This window comes from Nothobranchius furzeri, chromosome 13 (genome assembly GCF_043380555.1).
Source record: "Nothobranchius furzeri strain GRZ-AD chromosome 13, NfurGRZ-RIMD1, whole genome shotgun sequence".
In the NCBI taxonomy this organism is placed as follows: domain Eukaryota; kingdom Metazoa; phylum Chordata; class Actinopteri; order Cyprinodontiformes; family Nothobranchiidae; genus Nothobranchius; species Nothobranchius furzeri.
Window position 1 is genome coordinate 3,158,451 of NC_091753.1, and position 22,055 is coordinate 3,180,505.

The following is a 22,055-nucleotide window of genomic DNA, read 5'->3' on the forward strand; positions in this document are numbered from 1 at the left end:
TGTCCTAGAGAGATCAGGTTTATTTTAGTGTACTCCAATAAACAGTCCCTACAACTACAAAAAGGAATGGAGTCATTAGCACTTATGGTTTTTAAATGGCACCCAGAATTATGTTGCACGAAGCACAATTTCCCATCATTCTGGGTTCATTTGTGTGAAAACAAGGTCCAATCAGGCTGAAACGTTACAGGAAGGTAGAATCTATTTAGTTGTAAGTGATCTGAACATTTCATGATGATAGCGCTTTCCTAAGGGGATCAAACCATGTCCCAAAGGTCACCGGATCTGGTGTAAATTTAAAGAAGTAGTCCAGTTACACATTTGTGGGCTTATAACTTGGCTTCTGAATGTCCTAGAGAGATCAGGTTTGTTTTAGTGTACTCCAATCAACAGCCCCTACAACCACAAAAGGAATGGAGTCATTAGCACTTTTGGTTTGTAAATGGCACCCAGAATTATGTTGCACGAAGCATAATTTCACATCATTCTGGGTCCATTTGTGTGAAAACAAAGTCCAATCAGGCTGAAACATTACAAGAAGGTAGAATCTATTGAGTTGTAAGTGATCTGAACGTTTCATGATGATCTCACATTCCCATAGGGGGTCAAACCATGTCCCAAAGGTCACCGGGCCTGGTGTCACTTTAAAGAAGTAGTCCATTTACACCTTTGTGGGCTTATAACTTGGCTTCTGAATGTCCTAGAGAGGTCAGGTTTGTTTTAGTGTACTCCAATCAACAGCCCCTACAACCACAAAAAGGAATGGAGTCATTAGCACTTATGGTTTGTAAATGGCACCCAGAATTATGTTGCACGAAGCACAATTTCACATCATTCTGAGTCCATTTGTGTGAAAACAAGGTCCAATCAGGCTGAAACGTTACAGGAAGTAGAATCTATTGAGTTGTAAGTGATCTGAACGTTTCATGATGATAGCACTTTCCTAAGGGGGTCAAACCATGTCCCAAAGGTCACCGGATCTGGTGTCAATTTAAAGAAGTAGTCCAGTTACACATTTGTGGACTTATAACTTGGCTTCTGAATGTCCTAGAGAGATCAGGTTTGTTTTAATGTACTCCAATCAACAGCCCCTACAACCACAAAAAGGAATGGAGTCATTAGCATTTATGGTTTGTAAATGGCACCCAGAATTATGTTGCACGAAGCACAATTTCACATCATTCTGGGTTCATTTGTGTGAAAACAAGGTCCAATCAGGCTGAAACGTTACAGGAAGGTAGAATCTATTGAGTTGTAAGTGATCTGAACGTTTCATGATGATAGCACTTTCCTAAGGGGGTCAAACCATGTCCCAAAGGTCACCGGATCTGGTGTCAATTTAAAGAAGTAGTCCAGTTACACATTTGTGGGCTTATAACTTGGCTTCTGAATGTCCTAGAGCGATCAGGTTTGCTTTAGTGTACTCCAATCAACAGCCCCTACAACCACAAAAAGGAATGGAGACATTAGCACTTATGGTTTTTAAATGGCACCCAGAATTATGTTGCACGAAGCACAATTTCACATCATTCTGGGTTCATTTGTGTGAAAACAAGGTCCAATCAGGCTGAAACGTTACAGGAAGGTAGAATCTACTGAGTTGTAAGTGATCTGAACGTTTCATGATGATAGCACTTTCCTAAGGGGGTCAAACCATGTCCCAAAGATCACCGGATCCGGTGTCAATTTAAAGAAGTAGTCCAGTTACACCTTTGTGGGCTTATAACTTGGCTTCTGAATGTCCTAGAGAGGTTAGGTTTGTTTTAGTGTACTCCAATCAAAGCCCCTACAACCACAAAAAGGAATGGAGTCATTAGCACTTATGGTTTGTAAATGGCACCCAGAATTATGTTGCACGAAGCACAATTTCACATCATTGTGGGTTCATTTGTGTGAAAACAAGGTCCAATCAGGCTGAAACAATACAGGAAGGTAGAATCTATTGAGTTGTAAGTGATCTGAACGTTTCATGATGATAGCACTTTCCTAAGGGGATCAAACCATGTCCCAAAGGTCACCGGATCTGGTGTCAATTTAAAGAAGTAGTCCAGTTACACATTTGTGGGCTTATAACTTGGCTTCTGAATGTCCTAGAGAGATCAGGTTTGTTTTAGTGTACTCCAATCAACAGCCCCTACAACCACAAAAGGAATGGAGTCATTAGCACTTATGGTTTGTAAATGGCACCCAGAATTATGTTGCACGAAGCACAATTTCACATCATTCTGGGTCCATTTGTGTGAAAACAAGGTCCAATCAGGCTGAAACGTTACAAGAAGGTAGAATCTATTGAGTTGTAAGTGATCTGAACGTTTCATGATGATCTCACATTCCCATAGGGGGTCAAACCATGTCCCAAAGGTCACCGGGCCTGGTGTCACTTTAAAGAAGTAGTCCAGTTACACATTTGTGGGCTTATAACTTGGCTTCTGAATGTCCTAGAGAGGTCAGGTTTGTTTTAGTGTACTCCAATCAACAGCCCCTACAACCACAAAAAGGAATGGAGTCATTAGCATTTATGGTTTGTAAATGGCACCCAGAATTATGTTGCACGAAGCACAATTTCACATCATTCTGGGTTCATTTGTGTGAAAACAAGGTCCAATCAGGCTGAAACGTTACAGGAAGGTAGAATCTATTGAGTTGTAAGTGATCTGAACGTTTCATGATGATAGCACTTTCCTAAGGGGGTCAAACCATGCCATGTGTCAATCAGACAGAAAGGTCTTACGGACAGATTCCGGCAAATTTCCGTTTTTCATGGCCTGTCTGAAAGGGGCTTAGGACATTCAGAAGTCAAGTTATAAGCCAACAAAGGTGTAACTGGACTAATTCTTTAAAGTGACACCAGGCCCGGTGACATTTGGGACATGTTTTTACCCCCTTAGGAAAGTGCTATCATCATGAAACGTTCAGATCACTTACAACTCAATAGATTCTACCTTCTTGTAGCGTTTCAGCCTGATTGGACCTTGTTTTCACACAAATGGACCCAGAATGATGTGAAATTGTGCTTCGTGCAACATCATTCTGGGTGTCATTTACAAACCTTAAGTGCTAATGACTCCATTCCTTTTTGTGGTTGTAGGGGCTGTTGATTGGAGTACACTAAAACAAACCTGATCTCTCTAGGACATTCAGAAGCCAAATTATAAGCCCACAAATGTGTAACTGGACTACTTCTTTAAATTGACACCAGATCCGGTGACCTTTGGGACATGGTTTGACCCCCTTAGGAAAGTGCTATCATCATGAAACGTTCAGATCACTTACAACTCAATAGATTCTACCTTCCTGTAAAGTTTCAGCCTGATTGGACCTTGTTTTCACACAAATGGACCCAGAATGATGTGATATTGTGCTTCGTGCAACATAATTCTAGGTGCCATTTACAAACCATAAGTGCTAATGACTCCATTCCTTTTTGTGGCTGTAGGGGCTGTTGATTGGAGTACACTAAAACAAACCTGACCTCTCTAGGACATTCAGAAGCCAAGTCATAAGCCCACAAATGTGTAACTGGACTACTTCTTTAAAGTGACACCAGATCCGGTGACATTTGGGACATGGTTTGACCCTCTTAGGAAAGTGCTATCATCATGAAACGTTCAGATCACTTACAACTCAATAGATTCTACATTCCTGTAACGTTTCAGCCTGATTGGACCTTGTTTTCACACAAATGAACCCAGAATGATGTGAAATTGTGCTTCGTGCAACATAATTATGGGTGCCATTTACAAACCATAAGTGCTAATGACTCCATTCCTTTTTGTGGTTTTAGGGGCTGTTGATTGGAGTACACTAAAACAAACTAACCTCTCTAGGACATTCAGAAGCCAAGTTATAAGCCCACAAAGGTGTAACTGGACTACTACTTTAAAGTGACACCAGGCCCGGTGACCTTTGGGACATGGTTTTACCCCCTATAGGAATGTGCAATCATCTTGAAACATTCAGATCACTTACAACTCAATAGAATCTACCTTCTTGTAGCGTTTCAGCCTGATTGGACCTTGTTTTCACACAAATGGACCCAGAATGATGTGAAATTGTGCTTCGTGCAACATAATTCTGGGTGCCATTTACAAACCATAAGTGCTAATGACTCCATTCCTTTTTGTGGTTGTAGGGGCTGTTGATTGGAGTACACTAAAACAAACCTGATCTCTCTAGGACATTCAGAAGCCAAGTTATAAGCCCACAAATGTGTAACTGGACTACTTCTTTAAAATGACACCAGATCCGGTGACTTTTGGGACATGGTTTGACCCCCTTAGGAAAGTGCTATCATCATGAAACGTTCAGATCACTTGCAACTCAATAGATTCTACCTTCCTGTAACGTTTCAGCCTGATTGGACCTTGTTTTCACACAAATGAACCCAGAATGATGTGAAATTGTGCTTCGTGCAACATAATTCTGGGTGCCATTTAAAAACCATAAGTGCTAATGACTCCATTCCTTTTTGGGGTAATGGGGGCTGTTAATTGGAGTACGCTAAAACAAACCTGATCTCTCTAGGACATTCATAAGCCAAGTTATAAGCCCACAAATGTGTAACTGGACTACTTCTTTAAAATGACACCAGTTCCGGTGACCTTTGGGACATGGTTTGACCCCATTAGGAAAGTGCTATCATCATGAAACGTTCAGATCACTTACAACTCAGTAGATTCTACCTTCCTGTAACTTTTCAGCCTGATTGGACCTTGTTTTCACACAAATGAACCCAGAATGATGTGAAATTGTGCTTCGTGCAACATAATTCTGGGTGCCATTTACAAACCATAAGTGCTAATATCTCCATTCCTTTTTGTGGTTGTAGGGGCTGTTGATTGGAGTACATTAAAACAAACCTGATCTCTCTAGGACATTCAGAAGCCATGTTATAAGCCCACAAATGTGTAACTGGACTGCTTCTTTAAATTAACACCAGATCCGGTGACCTTTGGGACATGGTTTGACCCCATTAGGAAAGTGCTATCATCATGAAACGTTCAGATCACTTACAACTCAGTAGATTCTACCTTCCTGTAACGTTTCAGCCTGATTGGACCTTGTTTTCACACAAATGAACCCAGAATGATGTGAAATTGTGCTTCGTGCAACATAATTCTGGGTGCCATTTACAAACCATAAGTGCTAATATCTCCATTCCTTTTTGTGGTTGTAGGGGCTGTTGATTGGAGTACATTAAAACAAACCTGATCTCTCTAGGACATTCAGAAGCCATGTTATAGGCCCACAAATGTGTAACTGGACTACTTCTTTAAAGTGACACCAGGCCCGGTGACCTTTGGGAAATGGTTTTACCCCCTATAGGAATGTGCGATCATCTTGAAACGTTCAGATCACTTACAACTCAATAGATTCTACCTTCTTGTAGCGTTTCAGCCTGATTGGACCTTGTTTTCACACAAATGGACCCAGAATGATGTGAAATTGTGAATCGTGCAACATGATTCTGGGTGCCATTTACAAACCATAAGTGCTAATGACTCCATTCCTTTTTGTGTTTGTAGGGTCTCTTGATTGGAGTACATTAAAACAAACCTGATCTTTCTAGGACATTCAGAAGCCAAGTTATAAGCCCACAAATGTGTAACTGGACTACTTTAAATTGACACCAGATCCGGTGACCTTTGGGACATGGTTTGACCCCCTTAGGAAAGTGCTATCATCATGAAACGTTCAGATCACTTACAACTCAATAGATTCTACCTTCCTGTAACGTTTCAGCCTGATTGGACCTTGTTTTCACACAAATGAACCCAGAATGATGTGAAATTGTGCTTCGTGCAACATAATTCTGGGTGCCATTTACATACCATAAGTGCTAATGACTCCATTCCTTTTTGTGGTTGTAGGGGCTGTTGATTGGAGTACATTAAAACAAACCTGACATCTCTAGGACATTCAGAAGCCAAGTTATAAGCCCACAAATGTCTAACTGGACTACTTCTTTAAATTGACACCAGATCCGGTGACCTTTGCGACATGGATTGACCCCCTTAGGAAAGTGCTATCATCATGAAACGTTCAGATCACTTACAATTCAATAGATTCTACCTTCCTGTAACGTTTCAGCCTGATTGGACCTTGTTTTCACACAAATGAACCCAGAATGATGTGAAATTGTGCTTCGTGCAACATAATTCTGGGTGCCATTTAAAAACCATAAGTGCTAATGACTCCATTCCTTTTTGTGGTTGTAGGGTATGTTGATTGGAGTATACTAAAACAACCCTGATCTCTCTAGGACATTCAGAAGCCAAGTTATAAGCCCACAAATGAGTAACTGGACTACTTCTTTAAATTGACACCAGATCCGGTGACCTTTGGGACATGGGTAGACCCCCTTAGGAAAGTTCTATCATCATGAAACGTTCAGATCACTTACAACTCAATAGATTCTACCTTCCTGTAAGGTGTCAGCCTGATTGGACCTTGTTTTCACACAAATGAACCCAGAATGATGTGAAATTGTGCTTCGTGCAACATAATTCTGGGTGCCATTTACAAACCATAAGTGCTAATGACTCCATTCCTTTTTGTGGTTGTAGGGGCTGTTGATTGGAGTACACTAAACCAAACCTGACCTCTCTAGGACATTCAGAAGCCAAGTTATAAGCCCACAATGGTGTAACTGGACTACTTCTTTAAAGTGACACCAGGCCCGGTGACCTTTGGGACATGGTTTGACCCCCTATAGGAATGTGCGATCATCATGAAACGTTCAGATCACTTACAACTCAATAGATTCTACCTTCTTGTAACGTTTCAGCCTGATTGAACCTTGTTTTCACACAAATGGACCCAGAATGATGTGAAATTGTGCTTCGTGCTACATAATTCTGGGTGCCATTTACAAACCATAAGTGCTAATGACTCCATTCCTTTTGTGGTTGTAGGGGCTGTTGATTGGAGTACACTAAAACAAACCTGATCTCTGTAGGACATTCAGAAGCCAAGTTATAAGCCCACAAATGTGTAACTGGACTACTTCTTTAAATTGACACCAGATCCGGTGACCTTTGGGACATGGTTTGATCCCCTTAGGAAAGCGCTATCATCATGAAACGTTCAGATCACTTACAACTAAATAGATTCTACCTTCCTGTAACGTGTCAGCCTGATTGGACCTTGTTTTCACACAAATGAACCCAGAATGATGTGAAATTGTGCTTCGTGCAACATAATTCTGGGTGCCATTTACAAACCATAAGTGCTAATGACTCCATTCCTTTTTGTGGTTGTAGGGGCTGTTGATTGGAGTACACTAAAACACACCTAACCTCTCTAGGACATTCAGAAGCCAAGTTATAAGCCCACAAAGGTGTAACTGGACTACTTCTTTAAAGTGACACCAGGCCCTGTGACCTTTGGGACATGGTTTTACCCCCTATAGGAATGTGCGATCATCTTGAAATGTTCAGATCACTTACAACTCAATAGATTCTACCTTCTTGTAGCGTTTCAGCCTGATTGGACCTTGTTTTCACACAAATGGACCCAGAATGATGTGAAATTGTGCTTCGTGCAACATAATTCTGGGTGCCATTTACAAACCATAAGTGCTAATGACTCCATTCCTTTTTGTGGTTGTAGGGGCTGTTGATTGGAGTACACTAAAACAAACCTGATCTCTCTAGGACATTCAGAAGCCAAGTTATAAGCCCACAAATGTGTAACTGGACTACTTCTTTAAATTGACACCAGATCCGGTGATCTTTGGGACATGGTTTGACCCCCTTAGGAAAGTGCTATCATCATGAAACGTTCAGATCACTTACAACTCAGTAGATTCTACCTTCCTGTAACGTTTCAGCCTGATTGGACCTTGTTTTCACACAAATGAACCCAGAATGATGTGAAATTGTGCTTCGTGCAACATAATTCTGGGTGCCATTTAAAAAACCATAAGTGCTAATGTCTCCATTCCTTTTTGTGGTTGTAGGGGCTGTTGATTGGAGTACACTAAAGCAAACCTGATCGCTCTAGGACATTCAGAAGCCAAGTTTTAAGCCCACAAATGTGTAACTGGACTACTTCTTTAAATTGACACCAGATCCGGTGACCTTTGGGACATGGTTTGACCCCCTTAGGAAAGTGCTATCATCATGAAACGTTCAGATCACTTACAACTCAATAGATTCTACCTTCCTGTAACGTTTCAGCCTGATTGGACCTTGTTTTCACACAAATGGACCCAGAATGATGTGAAATTGTGCTTCGTGCAACATAATTCTGGGTGCCATTTACAAACCATAAGTGCTAATGACTCCATTCCTTTTTGTGGTTGTAGGGGCTGTTGGTTGGAGTACACTAAAACCAACCTGACCTCTCTAGGACATTCAGAAGCCAAGTTATAAGCCCACAAAGGTGTAACTGGACTACTTCTTTAAAGTGACACCAGGCCCGGTGACCTTTGGGACATGGTTTGACCCCCTATGGGAATGTGAGATCATCATGAAACGTTCAGATCACTTACAACTCAATAGATTCTACCTTCTTGTAATGTTTCAGCCTGATTGGACCTTGTTTTCACACAAATGGACCCAGAATGATGTGAAATTGTGCTTCGTGCAACATAATTCTGGGTGCCATTTACAAACCATAAGGCTAATGACTCCATTCCTTTTGTGGTTGTAGGGGCTGTTGATTGGAGTACACTAAAACAAACCTGATCTCTCTAGGACATTCAGAAGCCAAGTTATAAGCCCACAAATGTGTAACTGGACTACTTCTTTAAATTGACACCAGATCCGGTGACCTTTGGGACATGGTTTGATCCCCTTAGGAAAGCGCTATCATCATGAAACGTTCAGATCACTTACAACTAAATAGATTCTACCTTCCTGTAACGTTTCAGCCTGATTGGACCTTGTTTTCACACAAATGAACCCAGAATGATGTGAAATTGTGCTTCGTGCAACATAATTCTGGGTGCCATTTACAAACCATAAATGCTAATGACTCCATTCCTTTTTGTGGTTGTAGGGGCTGTTGATTGGAGTACATTAAAACAAACCTGATCTCTCTAGGACATTCAGAAGCCAAGTTATAAGCCCACAAATGTGTAACTGGACTACTTCTTTAAATTGACACCAGATCCGGTGACCTTTGGGACATGGTTTGATCCCCTTAGGAAAGTGCTATCATCATGAAACGTTCAGATCACTTACAACTCAAAAGATTCTAACTTCCTGTAACGTTTCAGCCTGATTGGACCTTGTTTTCACACAAATGGACCCAGAATCATGTGAAATTGTGCTTCGTGCAACATAATTCTGGGTGCCATTTAAAAACCATAAGTGCTAATGACTCCATTCCTTTTTGTGGTTGTAGGGGCTGTTAATTGGAGTATACTAAAACAAACCTGATCTCTCTAGGACATTCAGAAGCCACGTTATAAGCCCACAAATGTGTAACTGGACTACTTCTTTAAATTGACAACAGATCCGGTGACCTTTGGGACATGGTTTGACCCCCTTAGGAAAGTGCTATCATCATGAAACGTTCAGATCACTTACAACTCAATAGATTCTAACTTCCTGTAACGTTTCAGCCTGATTGGACCTTGTTTTCACACAAATGAACCCAGAATGATGTGAAATTGTGCTTCGTGCAACTTAATTCTGGGTGCCATTTAAAAACCATAAGTGCTAATGACTCCATTCCTCTTTGGGGTAATGGGGGCTGTTAACTGGAGTACTCTAAAACAAACCTGACCTCTCTAGGATATTCAGAAGCCAAGTTATAAGCCCACAAATGTGTAACTGGACTACTTCTTTAAAATGACACCAGGCCCGGTGACCTTTGGGACATGGTTTGACCCCCTATAGGAATGTGCGATCATCATGAAACGTTCAGATCACTTACAACTCAATAGATTCTACCTTCTTGTAACGTTTCAGCCTGATTGGACCTTGTTTTCACACAAATGAACCCAGAATGAAGTGAAATTGTGCTTCGTGCAACATAATTCTGGGTGCCATTTACAAACCACAAGTGCTAATGACTCCATTCCTTTTTGTGGTTGTAGGGGCTGTTGATTGGAGTACACTAAAACACACCTAACCTCTCTAGGACATTCAGAAGCCAAGTTATAAGCCCACAAAGGTGTAACTGGACTACTTCTTTAAAGTGACACCAGGCCCGGTGACCTTTGGGACATGGTTTTACCCCCTATAGGAATGTGCGATCATCTTGAAATGTTCAGATCACTTACAACTCAATAGATTCTACCTTCTTGTAGCGTTTCAGCCTGATTGGACCTTGTTTTCACACAAATGGACCCAGAATGATGTGAAATTGTGCTTCGTGCAACATAATTCTGGGTGCCATTTACAAACCATAAGTGCTAATGACTCCATTCCTTTTTGTGGTTGTAGGGGCTGTTGATTGGAGTACACTAAAACAAACCTGATCTCTCTAGGACATTCAGAAGCCAAGTTATAAGCCCACAAATGTGTAACTGGACTACTTCTTTAAATTGACACCAGATCCGGTGATCTTTGGGACATGGTTTGACCCCCTTAGGAAAGTGCTATCATCATGAAACGTTCAGATCACTTACAACTCAGTAGATTCTACCTTCCTGTAACGTTTCAGCCTGATTGGACCTTGTTTTCACACAAATGAACCCAGAATGATGTGAAATTGTGCTTCGTGCAACATAATTCTGGGTGCCATTTAAAAAACCATAAGTGCTAATGTCTCCATTCCTTTTTGTGGTTGTAGGGGCTGTTGATTGGAGTACACTAAAGCAAACCTGATCGCTCTAGGACATTCAGAAGCCAAGTTTTAAGCCCACAAATGTGTAACTGGACTACTTCTTTAAATTGACACCAGATCCGGTGACCTTTGGGACATGGTTTGACCCCCTATGGGAATGTGAGATCATCATGAAACGTTCAGATCACTTACAACTCAATAGATTCTACCTTCTTGTAATGTTTCAGCCTGATTGGACCTTGTTTTCACACAAATGAACCCAGAATGATGTGAAATTGTGCTTCGTGCAACATAATTCTGGGTGCCATTTACAAACCATAAATGCTAATGACTCCATTCCTTTTTGTGGTTGTAGGGGCTGTTGATTGGAGTACATTAAAACAAACCTGATCTCTCTAGGACATTCAGAAGCCAAGTTATAAGCCCACAAATGTGTAACTGGACTACTTCTTTAAATTGACACCAGATCCGGTGACCTTTGGGACATGGTTTGATCCCCTTAGGAAAGTGCTACCATCATGAAACGTTCAGATCACTTACAACTCAATAGATTCTAACTTCCTGTAACGTTTCAGCCTGATTGGACCTTGTTTTCACACAAATGGACCCAGAATCATGTGAAATTGTGCTTCGTGCAACATAATTCTGGGTGCCATTTAAAAACCATAAGTGCTAATGACTCCATTCCTTTTTGTGGTTGTAGGGGCTGTTAATTGGAGTATACTAAAACAAACCTGATCTCTCTAGGACATTCAGAAGCCACGTTATAAGCCCACAAATGTGTAACTGGACTACTTCTTTAAATTGACACCAGATCCGGTGACCTTTGGGACATGGTTTGACCCCCTTAGGAAAGTGCTATCATCATGAAACGTTCAGATCACTTACAACTCAATAGATTCTAACTTCCTGTAACGTTTCAGCCTGATTGGACCTTGTTTTCACACAAATGAACCCAGAATGATGTGAAAGTGTGCTTCGTGCAACATAATTCTGGGTGCCATTTAAAAACCATAAGTGCTAATGACTCCATTCCTCTTTGGGGTAATGGGGGCTGTTAATTGGAGTACTCTAAAACAAACCTGACCTCTCTAGGATATTCAGAAGCCAAGTTATAAGCCCACAAATGTGTAACTGGACTACTTCTTTAAAGTGACACCAGGCCCGGTGACCTTTGGGACATGGTTTGACCCCCTATAGGAATGTGCGATCATCATGAAACGTTCAGATCACTTACAACTCAATAGATTCTACCTTCTTGTAACGTTTCAGCCTGATTGGACCTTGTTTTCACACAAATGAACCCAGAATGAAGTGAAATTGTGCTTCGTGCAACATAATTCTGGGTGCCATTTACAAACCACAAGTGCTAATGACTCCATTCCTTTTTGTGGTTGTATGGGCTGTTGATTGGAGTACACTAAAACAAACCTGATCTCTCTAGGACATTCAGAAGCCAAGTTATAAGCCCACCAATTTGTAACTGTACTACTTCTTTAAATTGACACCAGATCCGGTGACCTTTGGGACATGGTTTGACCCCCTTAGGAAAGTGCTATCATCATGAAACGTTCAGATCACTTACAACTCAATAGATTCTACCTTCTTGTAACGTTTCAGCCTGATTGGACCTTGTTTTCACACAAATGGACCCAGAATGATGTGAAATTGTGCTTCGTGCAACATAATTCTGGGTGCCATTTACAAACCATAAGTGCTAATGACTCCATTCCTTTTTGTTGTTGTAGGGGCTGTTGATTGGAGTACACTAAAACAAACCTGATCTCTCCAGGACATTCAGAAGCCAAGTTATAAGCCCACAAATGTGTAACTGGACTACTTCCTTAAAGTGACACCAGGCCCGGTGACCTTTGGGACATGGTTTGACCCCCTATAGGAATGTGCGATCATCATGAAACGTTCAGATCACTTACAACTCAGTAGATTCTACCTTCCTGTAACGTTTCAGCCTGTTTGGACCTTGTTTTCACACAAATGGACCCAGAATGATGTGAAATTGTGCTTCGTGCAACATAATTCTGGGTGCCATTTACAAACCATAAGTGCTAATGACTCCATTCCTTTTTGTGGTTGTAGGGGCTGTTGATTGGAGTACACTAAAACAAACCTGATCTCTCTAGGACATTCAGAAGCCAAGTTATAAGCCCACAAATGTGTAACTGGACTACTTCTTTAAATTGACACCAGATCCGGTGATCTTTGGGACATGGTTTGACCCCCTTAGGAAAGTGCTATCATCATGAAACGTTCAGATCACTTACAACTCAGTAGATTCTACCTTCCTGTAACGTTTCAGCCTGATTGGACCTTGTTTTCACACAAATGAACCCAGAATGATGTGAAATTGTGCTTCGTGCAACATAATTCTGGGTGCCATTTAAAAAACCATAAGTGCTAATGTCTCCATTCCTTTTTGTGGTTGTAGGGGCTGTTGATTGGAGTACACTAAAGCAAACCTGATCGCTCTAGGACATTCAGAAGCCAAGTTTTAAGCCCACACATGTGTAACTGGACTACTTCTTTAAATTGACACCAGATCCGGTGACCTTTGGGACATGGTTTGACCCCCTATGGGAATGTGAGATCATCATGAAACGTTCAGATCACTTACAACTCAATAGATTCTACCTTCTTGTAATGTTTCAGCCTGATTGGACCTTGTTTTCACACAAATGGACCCAGAATGATGTGAAATTGTGCTTCGTGCAACATAATTCTGGGTGCCATTTATAAACCATAAGGCTAATGACTCCATTCCTTTTGTGGTTGTAGGGGCTGTTGATTGGAGTACACTAAAACAAACCTGATCTCTCTAGGACATTCAGAAGCCAAGTTATAAGCCCACAAATGTGTTACTGGACTACTTCTTTAAATTGACACCAGATCCGGTGACCTTTGGGACATGGTTTGATCCCCTTAGGAAAGCGCTATCATCATGAAACGTTCAGATCACTTACAACTAAATAGATTCTACCTTCCTGTAACGTTTCAGCCTCATTGGACCTTGTTTTCACACAAATGAACCCAGAATGATGTGAAATTGTGCTTCGTGCAACATAATTCTGGGTGCCATTTACAAACCATAAATGCTAATGACTCCATTCCTTTTTGTGGTTGTAGGGGCTGTTGATTGGAGTACATTAAAACAAACCTGATCTCTCTAGGACATTCAGAAGCCAAGTTATAAGCCCACAAATGTGTAACTGGACTACTTCTTTAAATTGACACCAGATCCGGTGACCTTTGGGACATGGTTTGATCCCCTTAGGAAAGTGCTATCATCATGAAACGTTCAGATCACTTACAACTCCATAGATTCTAACTTCCTGTAACGTTTAAGCCTGATTGGACCTTGTTTTCACACAAATGGACCAAGAATCATGTGAAATTGTGCTTCGTGCAACATAATTCTGGGTGCCATTTAAAAACCATAAGTGCTAATGACTCCATTCCTTTTTGTGGTTGTAGGGGCTGTTAATTGGAGTATACTAAAACAAACCTGATCTCTCTAGGACATTCAGAAGCCACGTTATAAGCCCACAAATGTGTTACTGGACTACTTCTTTAAATTGACACCAGATCCGGTGACCTTTGGGACATGGTTTGACCCCCTTAGGAAAGTGCTATCATCATGAAACGTTCAGATCACTTACAACTCAATAGATTCTAACTTCCTGTAACGTTTCAGCCTGATTGGACCTTGTTTTCACACAAATGAACCCAGAATGATGTGAAAGTGTGCTTCGTGCAACATAATTCTGGGTGCCATTTACAAACCACAAGTGCTAATGACTCCATTCCTTTTTGTGGTTGTATGGGCTGTTGATTGGAGTACACTAAAACAAACCTGATCTCTCTAGGACATTCAGAAGCCAAGTTATAAGCCCACCAATTTGTAACTGTACTACTTCTTTAAATTGACACCAGATCCAGTGACCTTTGGGACATGGTTTGACCCCCTTAGGAAAGTGCTATCATCATGAAACGTTCAGATCACTTACAACTCAATAGATTCTACCTTCTTGTAACGTTTCAGCCTGATTGGACCTTGTTTTCACACAAATGGACCCAGAATGATGTGAAATTGTGCTTCGTGCAACATAATTCTGGGTGCCATTTACAAACCATAAGTGCTAATGACTCCATTCCTTTTTGTGGTTGTAGGGGCTGTTGATTGGAGTACACTAAAACAAACCTGATCTCTCCAGGACATTCAGAAGCCAAGTTATAAGCCCACAAATGTGTAACTGGACTACTTCTTTAAAGTGACACCAGGCCCGGTGACCTTTGGGACATGGTTTGACCCCCTATAGGAATGTGCGATCATCATGAAACGTTCAGATCACTTACAACTCAATAGATTCTACCTTCTTGTAACGTTTCAGCCTGATTGGACCTTGTTTTCACACAAATTAACCATAGACTGTACATATACTGGACAAACGGATTCCATTGGCTTCAATAACACGTTTGTTGTCTATAATGGGAGGTGGCCACCACCGCCATTTTGACCGTGTCACAGGTTCCGTCCAGCCCAGACAATTCCATAAAAGGGAAGAGAGGAGGCGCTGAGGGTGTGGCTGTAAGGCTGGGCTCGAGTGACGACACCCAGGCGAACTAGCTACGAGCTAACCTGAAGCTAACCCTGGCTAACCCAAAGCTAAAGCGGAGGTGGGAGCCGAGCTAACGGATGTAGCCACCTAGCTTCAACCCAACCGGAGCTAACTGGAACACCCATCGACCTGAACCTTACACGGAGTTTAGGTGGAGGTTTTCTGCGCCTGTTCGTGAGAAGTACCTGTATTAAAAAACTTTTAAATCGGTAAGTTTATAATTTATTTCCGTAATGAAAACATTTTGCTTTGAGCAAGTTTTCAGTACAGTTTTTTTCGGCGCTATCACTCCTGAGTCGCACCAGCCATTAAATGTATCATTAATAAGAGAAAATATATTTAAGTCGTATTTTGGGGGGACATTTTATTATCTTTCTTACAAAATCTGAGACCAAGCGTTTCACATAGCAACACAAGCACCGGTAACCATAACAGAATGAACAACAGCCAGCAGAGGAGAGGATGGCGGTGTTTCAAACCCTCCCGGCCGGCGAGGACAGCTCATTCCTGGGCTGGAGCCGGCCCTCAGCACCCCGCCACAGGCTCTAACAGATGCTGGCGGTGTTTGAAACCCTCCCAGCGGGACAGGGGAACTCATTCTTGTGTGGGTCGGAGTCGGCCCGCAGCAGCGCGGTGTAGCCTACATATTTTGTTATATAAGTCGCTCCGGAGTATAAGTAGCAGGACCAGCCAGAATATGTAAAAAAGTGCGAGTTATAGTCCGGAAAATATTGCAGTTATTAGTATTCGAGCTAAATTAGCAGCGTAAATACATTTCATATATTTCCAAAATGTGATACTTGTTTGTATCTTGTACAGCCAACTAGTCTTTATTCTGGACTCAGTACAATTTACCAAAAGTAAAGAGACATTCTACAGATGAAGTAAGCACAAGATAACTTACTGGAAGACACGGAATTATCATCAGAACCAGAACAAGAGAGCCTGATAACAGTCGTGAAAATAACAGTTAAAAAGTATGTATGTATAATAGAAATAAAAACATATTAGAATTAGTGTAACTCACTGTGATCCAAACAATAAATCAGCCATAGCTGATTAGTAAATATGACATGAGGTCTGGGAGTTTTTAATTTTCATTTTTATTTTTTTGTTAGATCTGTTTAAATGTCACCATGGCAGCCTGTGTGTCTCCAACATCAGCTACACAAAGCAAGTGTAAGTTCCACATACCTGTCTCACCACTTCATGTATGGTTTTGTACTTTAAACAATTATGACAAACCTGTTATTTTTTTCTCCATAGCCATTTGGATCATTGGAGACAGCTGAGTGAGGCGTGGTGCCCAGAGAGCTGCAGAGACAACCTTGGCCTCCCTGACGTCTGTGTCTCCTGGTTCGGTTGGGGCGGACCATCGACATACATACATGTGCCGACACTTTGCGCCCTGTTTTATAAACTGTAGTGTTAAAAATAAATGTTTTTGCTCAATTACTGGAATTTCTTTGGTTAAGACAAAAGTGAGGAATAATCATTTACAAGTTATTTGTACAACAGGCCCATTTTAAATCCCAACAGTTTCTTAGCAGACAATAGAAATGTGTTCTTAACTAACTTTACTTGGTTTAAAAATCTTACTAAAATAAACTTGAGTGCCGTATTGCAAAACCCAATCATACTTGTTATGTAAACATTAGCTTTGTAGATATTTTTTACAGATATATATTTGTGTGCAACAAAAACCAAACTTAAATAGTTTGTCATTCTTTATTGAAAAACAACAAAATACAGTTATACAGAAGTGTGGGAAAATGATAATGTGAAAGTATTGCTATTTAAATGTAATCCTATTTATCTTTAAAAAGAAAAACTCTAAAAATGTCCTGTACAGCATCATGACAGAAGAATGGTGGTCTGTCTGTCAGAATGTGCTGAACAGATTTGCTCTTTGAGGAGGAGTGTCATGTTTGGAGGAAGGTACTTAACCCAAGACATGCAGAATACAACACTGACCAAAAACTGATGGAAAAAATGATTTATTTATAAGGAGGAACTTAAGGTGCACAGATAAGTCTGTGGTTGGAACTGCAACAACAGCTCAGCATCTGGAGGAGGGAGAACACAGGTGAGCTTAGGTTCTGGTTTCAAAATCCATTGTATGCAGGCAGAGGTGTTCAGCAGACTTACTGTGGTGGGTGTATGTGTTGGCTGGAGGAGGGAGAGGTAGAGAGCCGGGGGAAGCGCAGGAGAGGGAGCAGAGGTGGAGAGAAGCGGGGCGTCCTGGTGGATGGGGCACTGGGTGAGATGAGAGGTGGGTTATGGAGGGTGGTGATAAGGTCCGTGTGTTGAATATCCAAATCCTGGAGTAGAGGTCAGTATCCAATGAGGTCGACAGGAATCCTGAAGAATGGTAAATCCAATATAAGAGCAAAAACACTACGAAATAACATTAATCCTAGGAACACTAGAGGTAACACGAGTGGCTGGTTACTACCAAAACTGAGGCAATCTTCTGGCGTCAAATTGTGTCCTCCATCCACCTTAAATAGGAAAGCACCCCGCTGATCGCTGATCAGGAACGGCTGGGGTGGAGTCACCAGAACCATGAAGAACGTGTCTCCAGAGACAACTCGGGTCCTGGTACCGATCAGGAATGCGGACCTTATCACCCAGAGCTGCCAGGTCACGCTCAAAGCCTTCATGTTCACGCTGCAGAGCCTGAACGCTGGCCAGGTGGTGGCCGTAGTTGTCTGTGTTCAGGGCCTGGTTCTTGTCCTCGATCCACTCTTTGGTCTCATCAGCGTCTCTGAGAAGACATCAGAACTCCGTCTGAGTGTGGGTCCAAACTCTACTGACCCGTAAGCGGTGCATAAGTGTGCGGGGTACCTGTGGAAGCGCTACACCTCATGGGCGCTGCCCAGCATGTTGCAGCGAGCGCCAGCGGTTGTTCAGCTCCTGGAGAGAAACCAAACCCAGTGAGATGAAGGTGGACGCCAGCGGGCTGGACGCCGGACGAGGAAACCTGGAGACGGATCGCTCAGACAGGAAGGGAAGAGCTTCCTCTTACCTTGATGGAATTAAAGTTAGCCGTCGTCTGAACGCCCAACCGTACGGTCTGAGGTCAAAGGTCACAGGAAACACACACCAGTCAGCAGTCATACAGATGCATAAAGATAACTGTAGCCATGGCAACCAGCTGACATGTCCCCACTTTCACCAGCACCTGGTGCCTGCCGGGTCACCTGAATTCCTGTGTGATGTCAGCACGGTCGGCCGTGACTGCGGCCATCAGAGGTGACCTCTGATCAGCTGAATGAACTCACCTTCTAGGGTGACGCCGTGTTACCCCGGGTTTCCAAGGGAGCCGTCAGCAGCACGTTACTGCAGCAGCACGTCTTGCTCGCGTAAGCTGCTGCTTGGCCCTTCCCACGAGACGCGAAGCAGCAGGGGAGCAGCTGTCACCGACCGAGCACGAAGTCACTCGAGTGACTTCGTCAGTAAACACAACAACAAGCAGGAGAAAACTACAACATGGTTTGTGTTTTATGTTCTGTCCGTTTTATAATCGCCAATACGGACCTGAAAAACAAAGGAGACCGCTAGCTAGGTGATAACTTCTCACGGGGCCGCTCAGTTAGTAACCTTTTTTAAAAGTAAAGCAACCGGAAGGCAGTACGTTCTTTATTCTGAAAATCTCGGTAGCTTCTCTCAATTTCCGCGTCCGATTTCCTGTCTTTCCTTCCCCAAAAATGTCGAACTTGACCCGTTTCAGAGGCGTCGCGCGTAGAAAATAGAACCGGCGCGTAAAGGCCGCGACATGCTGCTCCTGAGACGTGGCCGACTCGCGCTGCTGACGGCTCCGGTGGAAAAGGTTCTGTTGACCACAGCGGTTCCTATCAGCAGCTATGACGTGCTGCTGCAGTAAACGTGCTGCTGACGACTCCTGTGGAAAGCCGGGGTTAGAGTCGGCTTCATCCTGTAAACAAACAAATGAGTGGTAACAAAAACACCACGTCTGGTTCTGGTGGAGGCGGAGGACAACACGCACCTTTCCAGGAGCAGAACCCAGATGTTCTTGTTGCTACAAACAGAGACGAGCAGAGTTAACAAACCAGGAAGTGAGAGGGACCAGCTGCTGCAGACAGGTGACGCTCACCTGAGCCTGAACCATAGGAGCCTCCTCAGCCATCAGACCTTCTGACTCCAGTTCAGATGCCACCTTGTTGATGTCCCTCAGGCGGGACTCGTTGGCCTTCAGGTCCTGCAGGACAAAAGCACCTGCTGATTATCACCTGAGCTGATCTGACAGCTGCTGCTGGAAGACAGAGAGGAGGAAAAGTCCGACCTTCTGGAAGTCGTCAAACTTCTTCTGCAAGACCTCGACCTGCTCCAGGTCCGACCCGTCTCTCCATCCTCATTCAGCTAAAGACGCGAGTTCAAGTAAAACAACCTAAAGTCACACAAACACAAAGCAGGTGTGGAGATGTTCGCTCTGAGCTGGAGGTCGTTCCTCGGCTGTGAAGGGCACACAAACCTTGTTGGTGCTGTTGAGCAGCGTGAGGATGTCGCCCTTCTTCATGGTGACCTCTCCAGGACTCTTCTCCTGGTAGTCGTACAGAGCCAGAACCAGCTCCTTCCCGGTCTCATCGTCAGTTGGAGCCACTTGTTGCTGTCGGGTTAACAGGTCTGGTGTTAGAACGTGGTGGATAAGAATGTTCTGACGGGCCGAGGGTTCTGAACCAGCGAAGTGACCTGGACCCAAACAAAGTGAGCCAGAACCTGCAGACACCTCAGAAACATGTCAGGACCAGACCTGCTCTACCTTCCTCCATTATGGTCTCTCCTTTCTGGGTGACAGCCTTGATGCGAGGTTCATGACCTGTGATCTCAGCCTGCAGAGCCTCGTGCTTCTTCAGCAGGTTCTGGACACCAATCAGGTCCTTCCCTGAGGACACATGTTAGAGTTCAGCATTATGCAGTAGACAGACCAGTTTAACCTAGGGGTTTCTTTCTTCTACTATCTGCTCTTTAACTGTATTATTTCCTGCTATTTCAGCTGTTAACTTAATTTTTTCTGTAAGTGTTTTTCTCCCCAGAAGAAGCAACAATGATGCTTTGCTGAGCTGTGGTGGCCTCATGGAGGGGCCATCGTCTAGCACACTGCTGCTAACCACTTAATCATTCTCCCTCTCCTGATAATAACATTTTACTTTCTTTGATGTTGGATGTACTACTGCTAGTTTACCCGTTTAATTATAGATTCACTAGGATAAATACAATAAAGTTTATCTCTCGCCAAATAGAATATTTACTAAGAAATCACAATGTAACGTGTGTGTGTGTGTGTGTGTGTGTGTAAAAGCCATGCGTAGTGTTTATTTATAAAGCATATGTTGTTGGATTTTATCCAGAATCTAGACTTTGAAAATATATAGTTTAATTACAGTTTGATTTATTTGACATCTGTATAATGTTTATTATTTTGTTTTTTCCCCCTAAATACCTAACGTTTTAGTTAACATGAATATTAGTCATTCATCCCAATACATGAAGTTACACATTTTAAATTTTAATAGGGGAAGACTGCAGGAGGGAGCAGTAAAATACAGGGGGTCCCCTGCAAAAACTAACTTTACGAGTCTGATGAAAGTTGCTGGTATTCCCGCTGCTTCTTCGGTAAACAGCGCCAACAAAAACAAAGAAACTTGGGATCTTGTCGGCGTGGCAGTGGGATTTAAGGGAAACGCTGTATGCCCTATAGACTTCTCAACGAGCTGCAGTATTTCTCCGGTCAGATCTGTCTCCGAGTTCCACGAGCAGTCAGCCCGCAGCAGCGAGGCGCCGCATCGATCAGCCTGCCCGGCCTGACCGCTGGGGATTACCGGATGAAAGAATAGAGCACAGAAGTGTCCCCCCAAGCGGCACGCCCCGTCATATTTCAACCCATTTTTATCTTAAATGCACTGGGTTTTACCCTATTACCCATTTAAATATGCCCTATTAATTATTTTACCGTATTTTACATTTAAATTTCATGGTTAAACAGTACATGCTACATGTTAAACTGATAGTTAGCTAGCTACTTCGGTAAACTCAGCTAGTTTAAAGGCAGCAGTGACATAAAATACAAATATAGATTTTAACTTACCGAAAAAAATGAAGTGGAGACTCCTTGGACGCTCTATTAGTGCAATTAATACCACTGCAAGTCATTTTGTCCAACAATTGCACCAATATTATCCAAAACAGAATTCACAAGCACAGAGACTCAAAATCCCGACACAGTTTCCAGGAGAGACCGAGGCTGTACTGAGGCCTTTCCACGGAGCTAGCTCTGTGGTCACGTGGGTCTGAGGCGGCGGTCACGTGTGTCGGATGCTCATTAATTATACAGAATTTTAGGCTTTCAATACACTTAAACAGAAGAGTGAGAAAAAAATTCACCCCCCTCAGAGTTGTCATGAGTATAAACTAGATAATTTAGACAAAAAAACATTTTTTGAACCAGGCTGTAAACATGTTTATTTCTGCTGTGAAAATGGCATTTTTAACATGGGAGTCAATGAGGATTTGCTCGCTTCTGGTACCAGCCCCCAGCGGATGAGGGTGGAACTGCAATTTTTCTTACTTCCGGGTTGGGACCATTTTCTGAGCGGCATTGTGGGGGCTTGAAATTAACCCAGAATGATGTGAAATTGTGCTTCGTGCAACATAATTCTG

General features: G+C 42.6%; 1 protein-coding gene and 1 long non-coding RNA gene across 3 annotated transcripts; one reads left to right on the forward strand and one right to left on the reverse strand.

Annotated features, from left to right (window-relative positions):
* Window positions 1-16,428: 16,428 nt before the first annotated feature.
* On the forward strand, window positions 16,429-16,826 carry LOC139062450 (uncharacterized). Its single transcript, XR_011515986.1, has 2 exons — window positions 16,429-16,553; window positions 16,641-16,826. It is a non-coding gene; the product is annotated as an uncharacterized lncRNA (long non-coding RNA).
* Window positions 16,827-18,740: 1,914 nt separating this feature from the next.
* Window positions 18,741-21,630, reverse strand: LOC139062447 (spectrin alpha chain, non-erythrocytic 1-like). Of its 2 annotated transcripts, none has more exons than XM_070543310.1 (7): window positions 21,484-21,630; window positions 20,158-20,280; window positions 19,870-20,087; window positions 19,681-19,785; window positions 19,492-19,596; window positions 19,384-19,416; window positions 18,741-19,311 (listed from the first exon to the last, which is right to left on the reverse strand). In XM_070543310.1, the coding sequence occupies exons 5-7, from the start codon at window positions 19,522-19,524 to the stop codon at window positions 18,970-18,972; spliced, it is 408 nt and encodes a 135-aa protein (XP_070399411.1). In that variant the 5' UTR covers window positions 19,525-19,596; window positions 19,681-19,785; window positions 19,870-20,087; window positions 20,158-20,280; window positions 21,484-21,630; the 3' UTR covers window positions 18,741-18,969. The 2 variants fall into 2 exon arrangements, with proteins under 2 accessions (XP_070399411.1, XP_070399412.1); XM_070543311.1 differs by having other exon boundaries at window positions 19,079-19,311.
* Window positions 21,631-22,055: the final 425 nt, after the last annotated feature.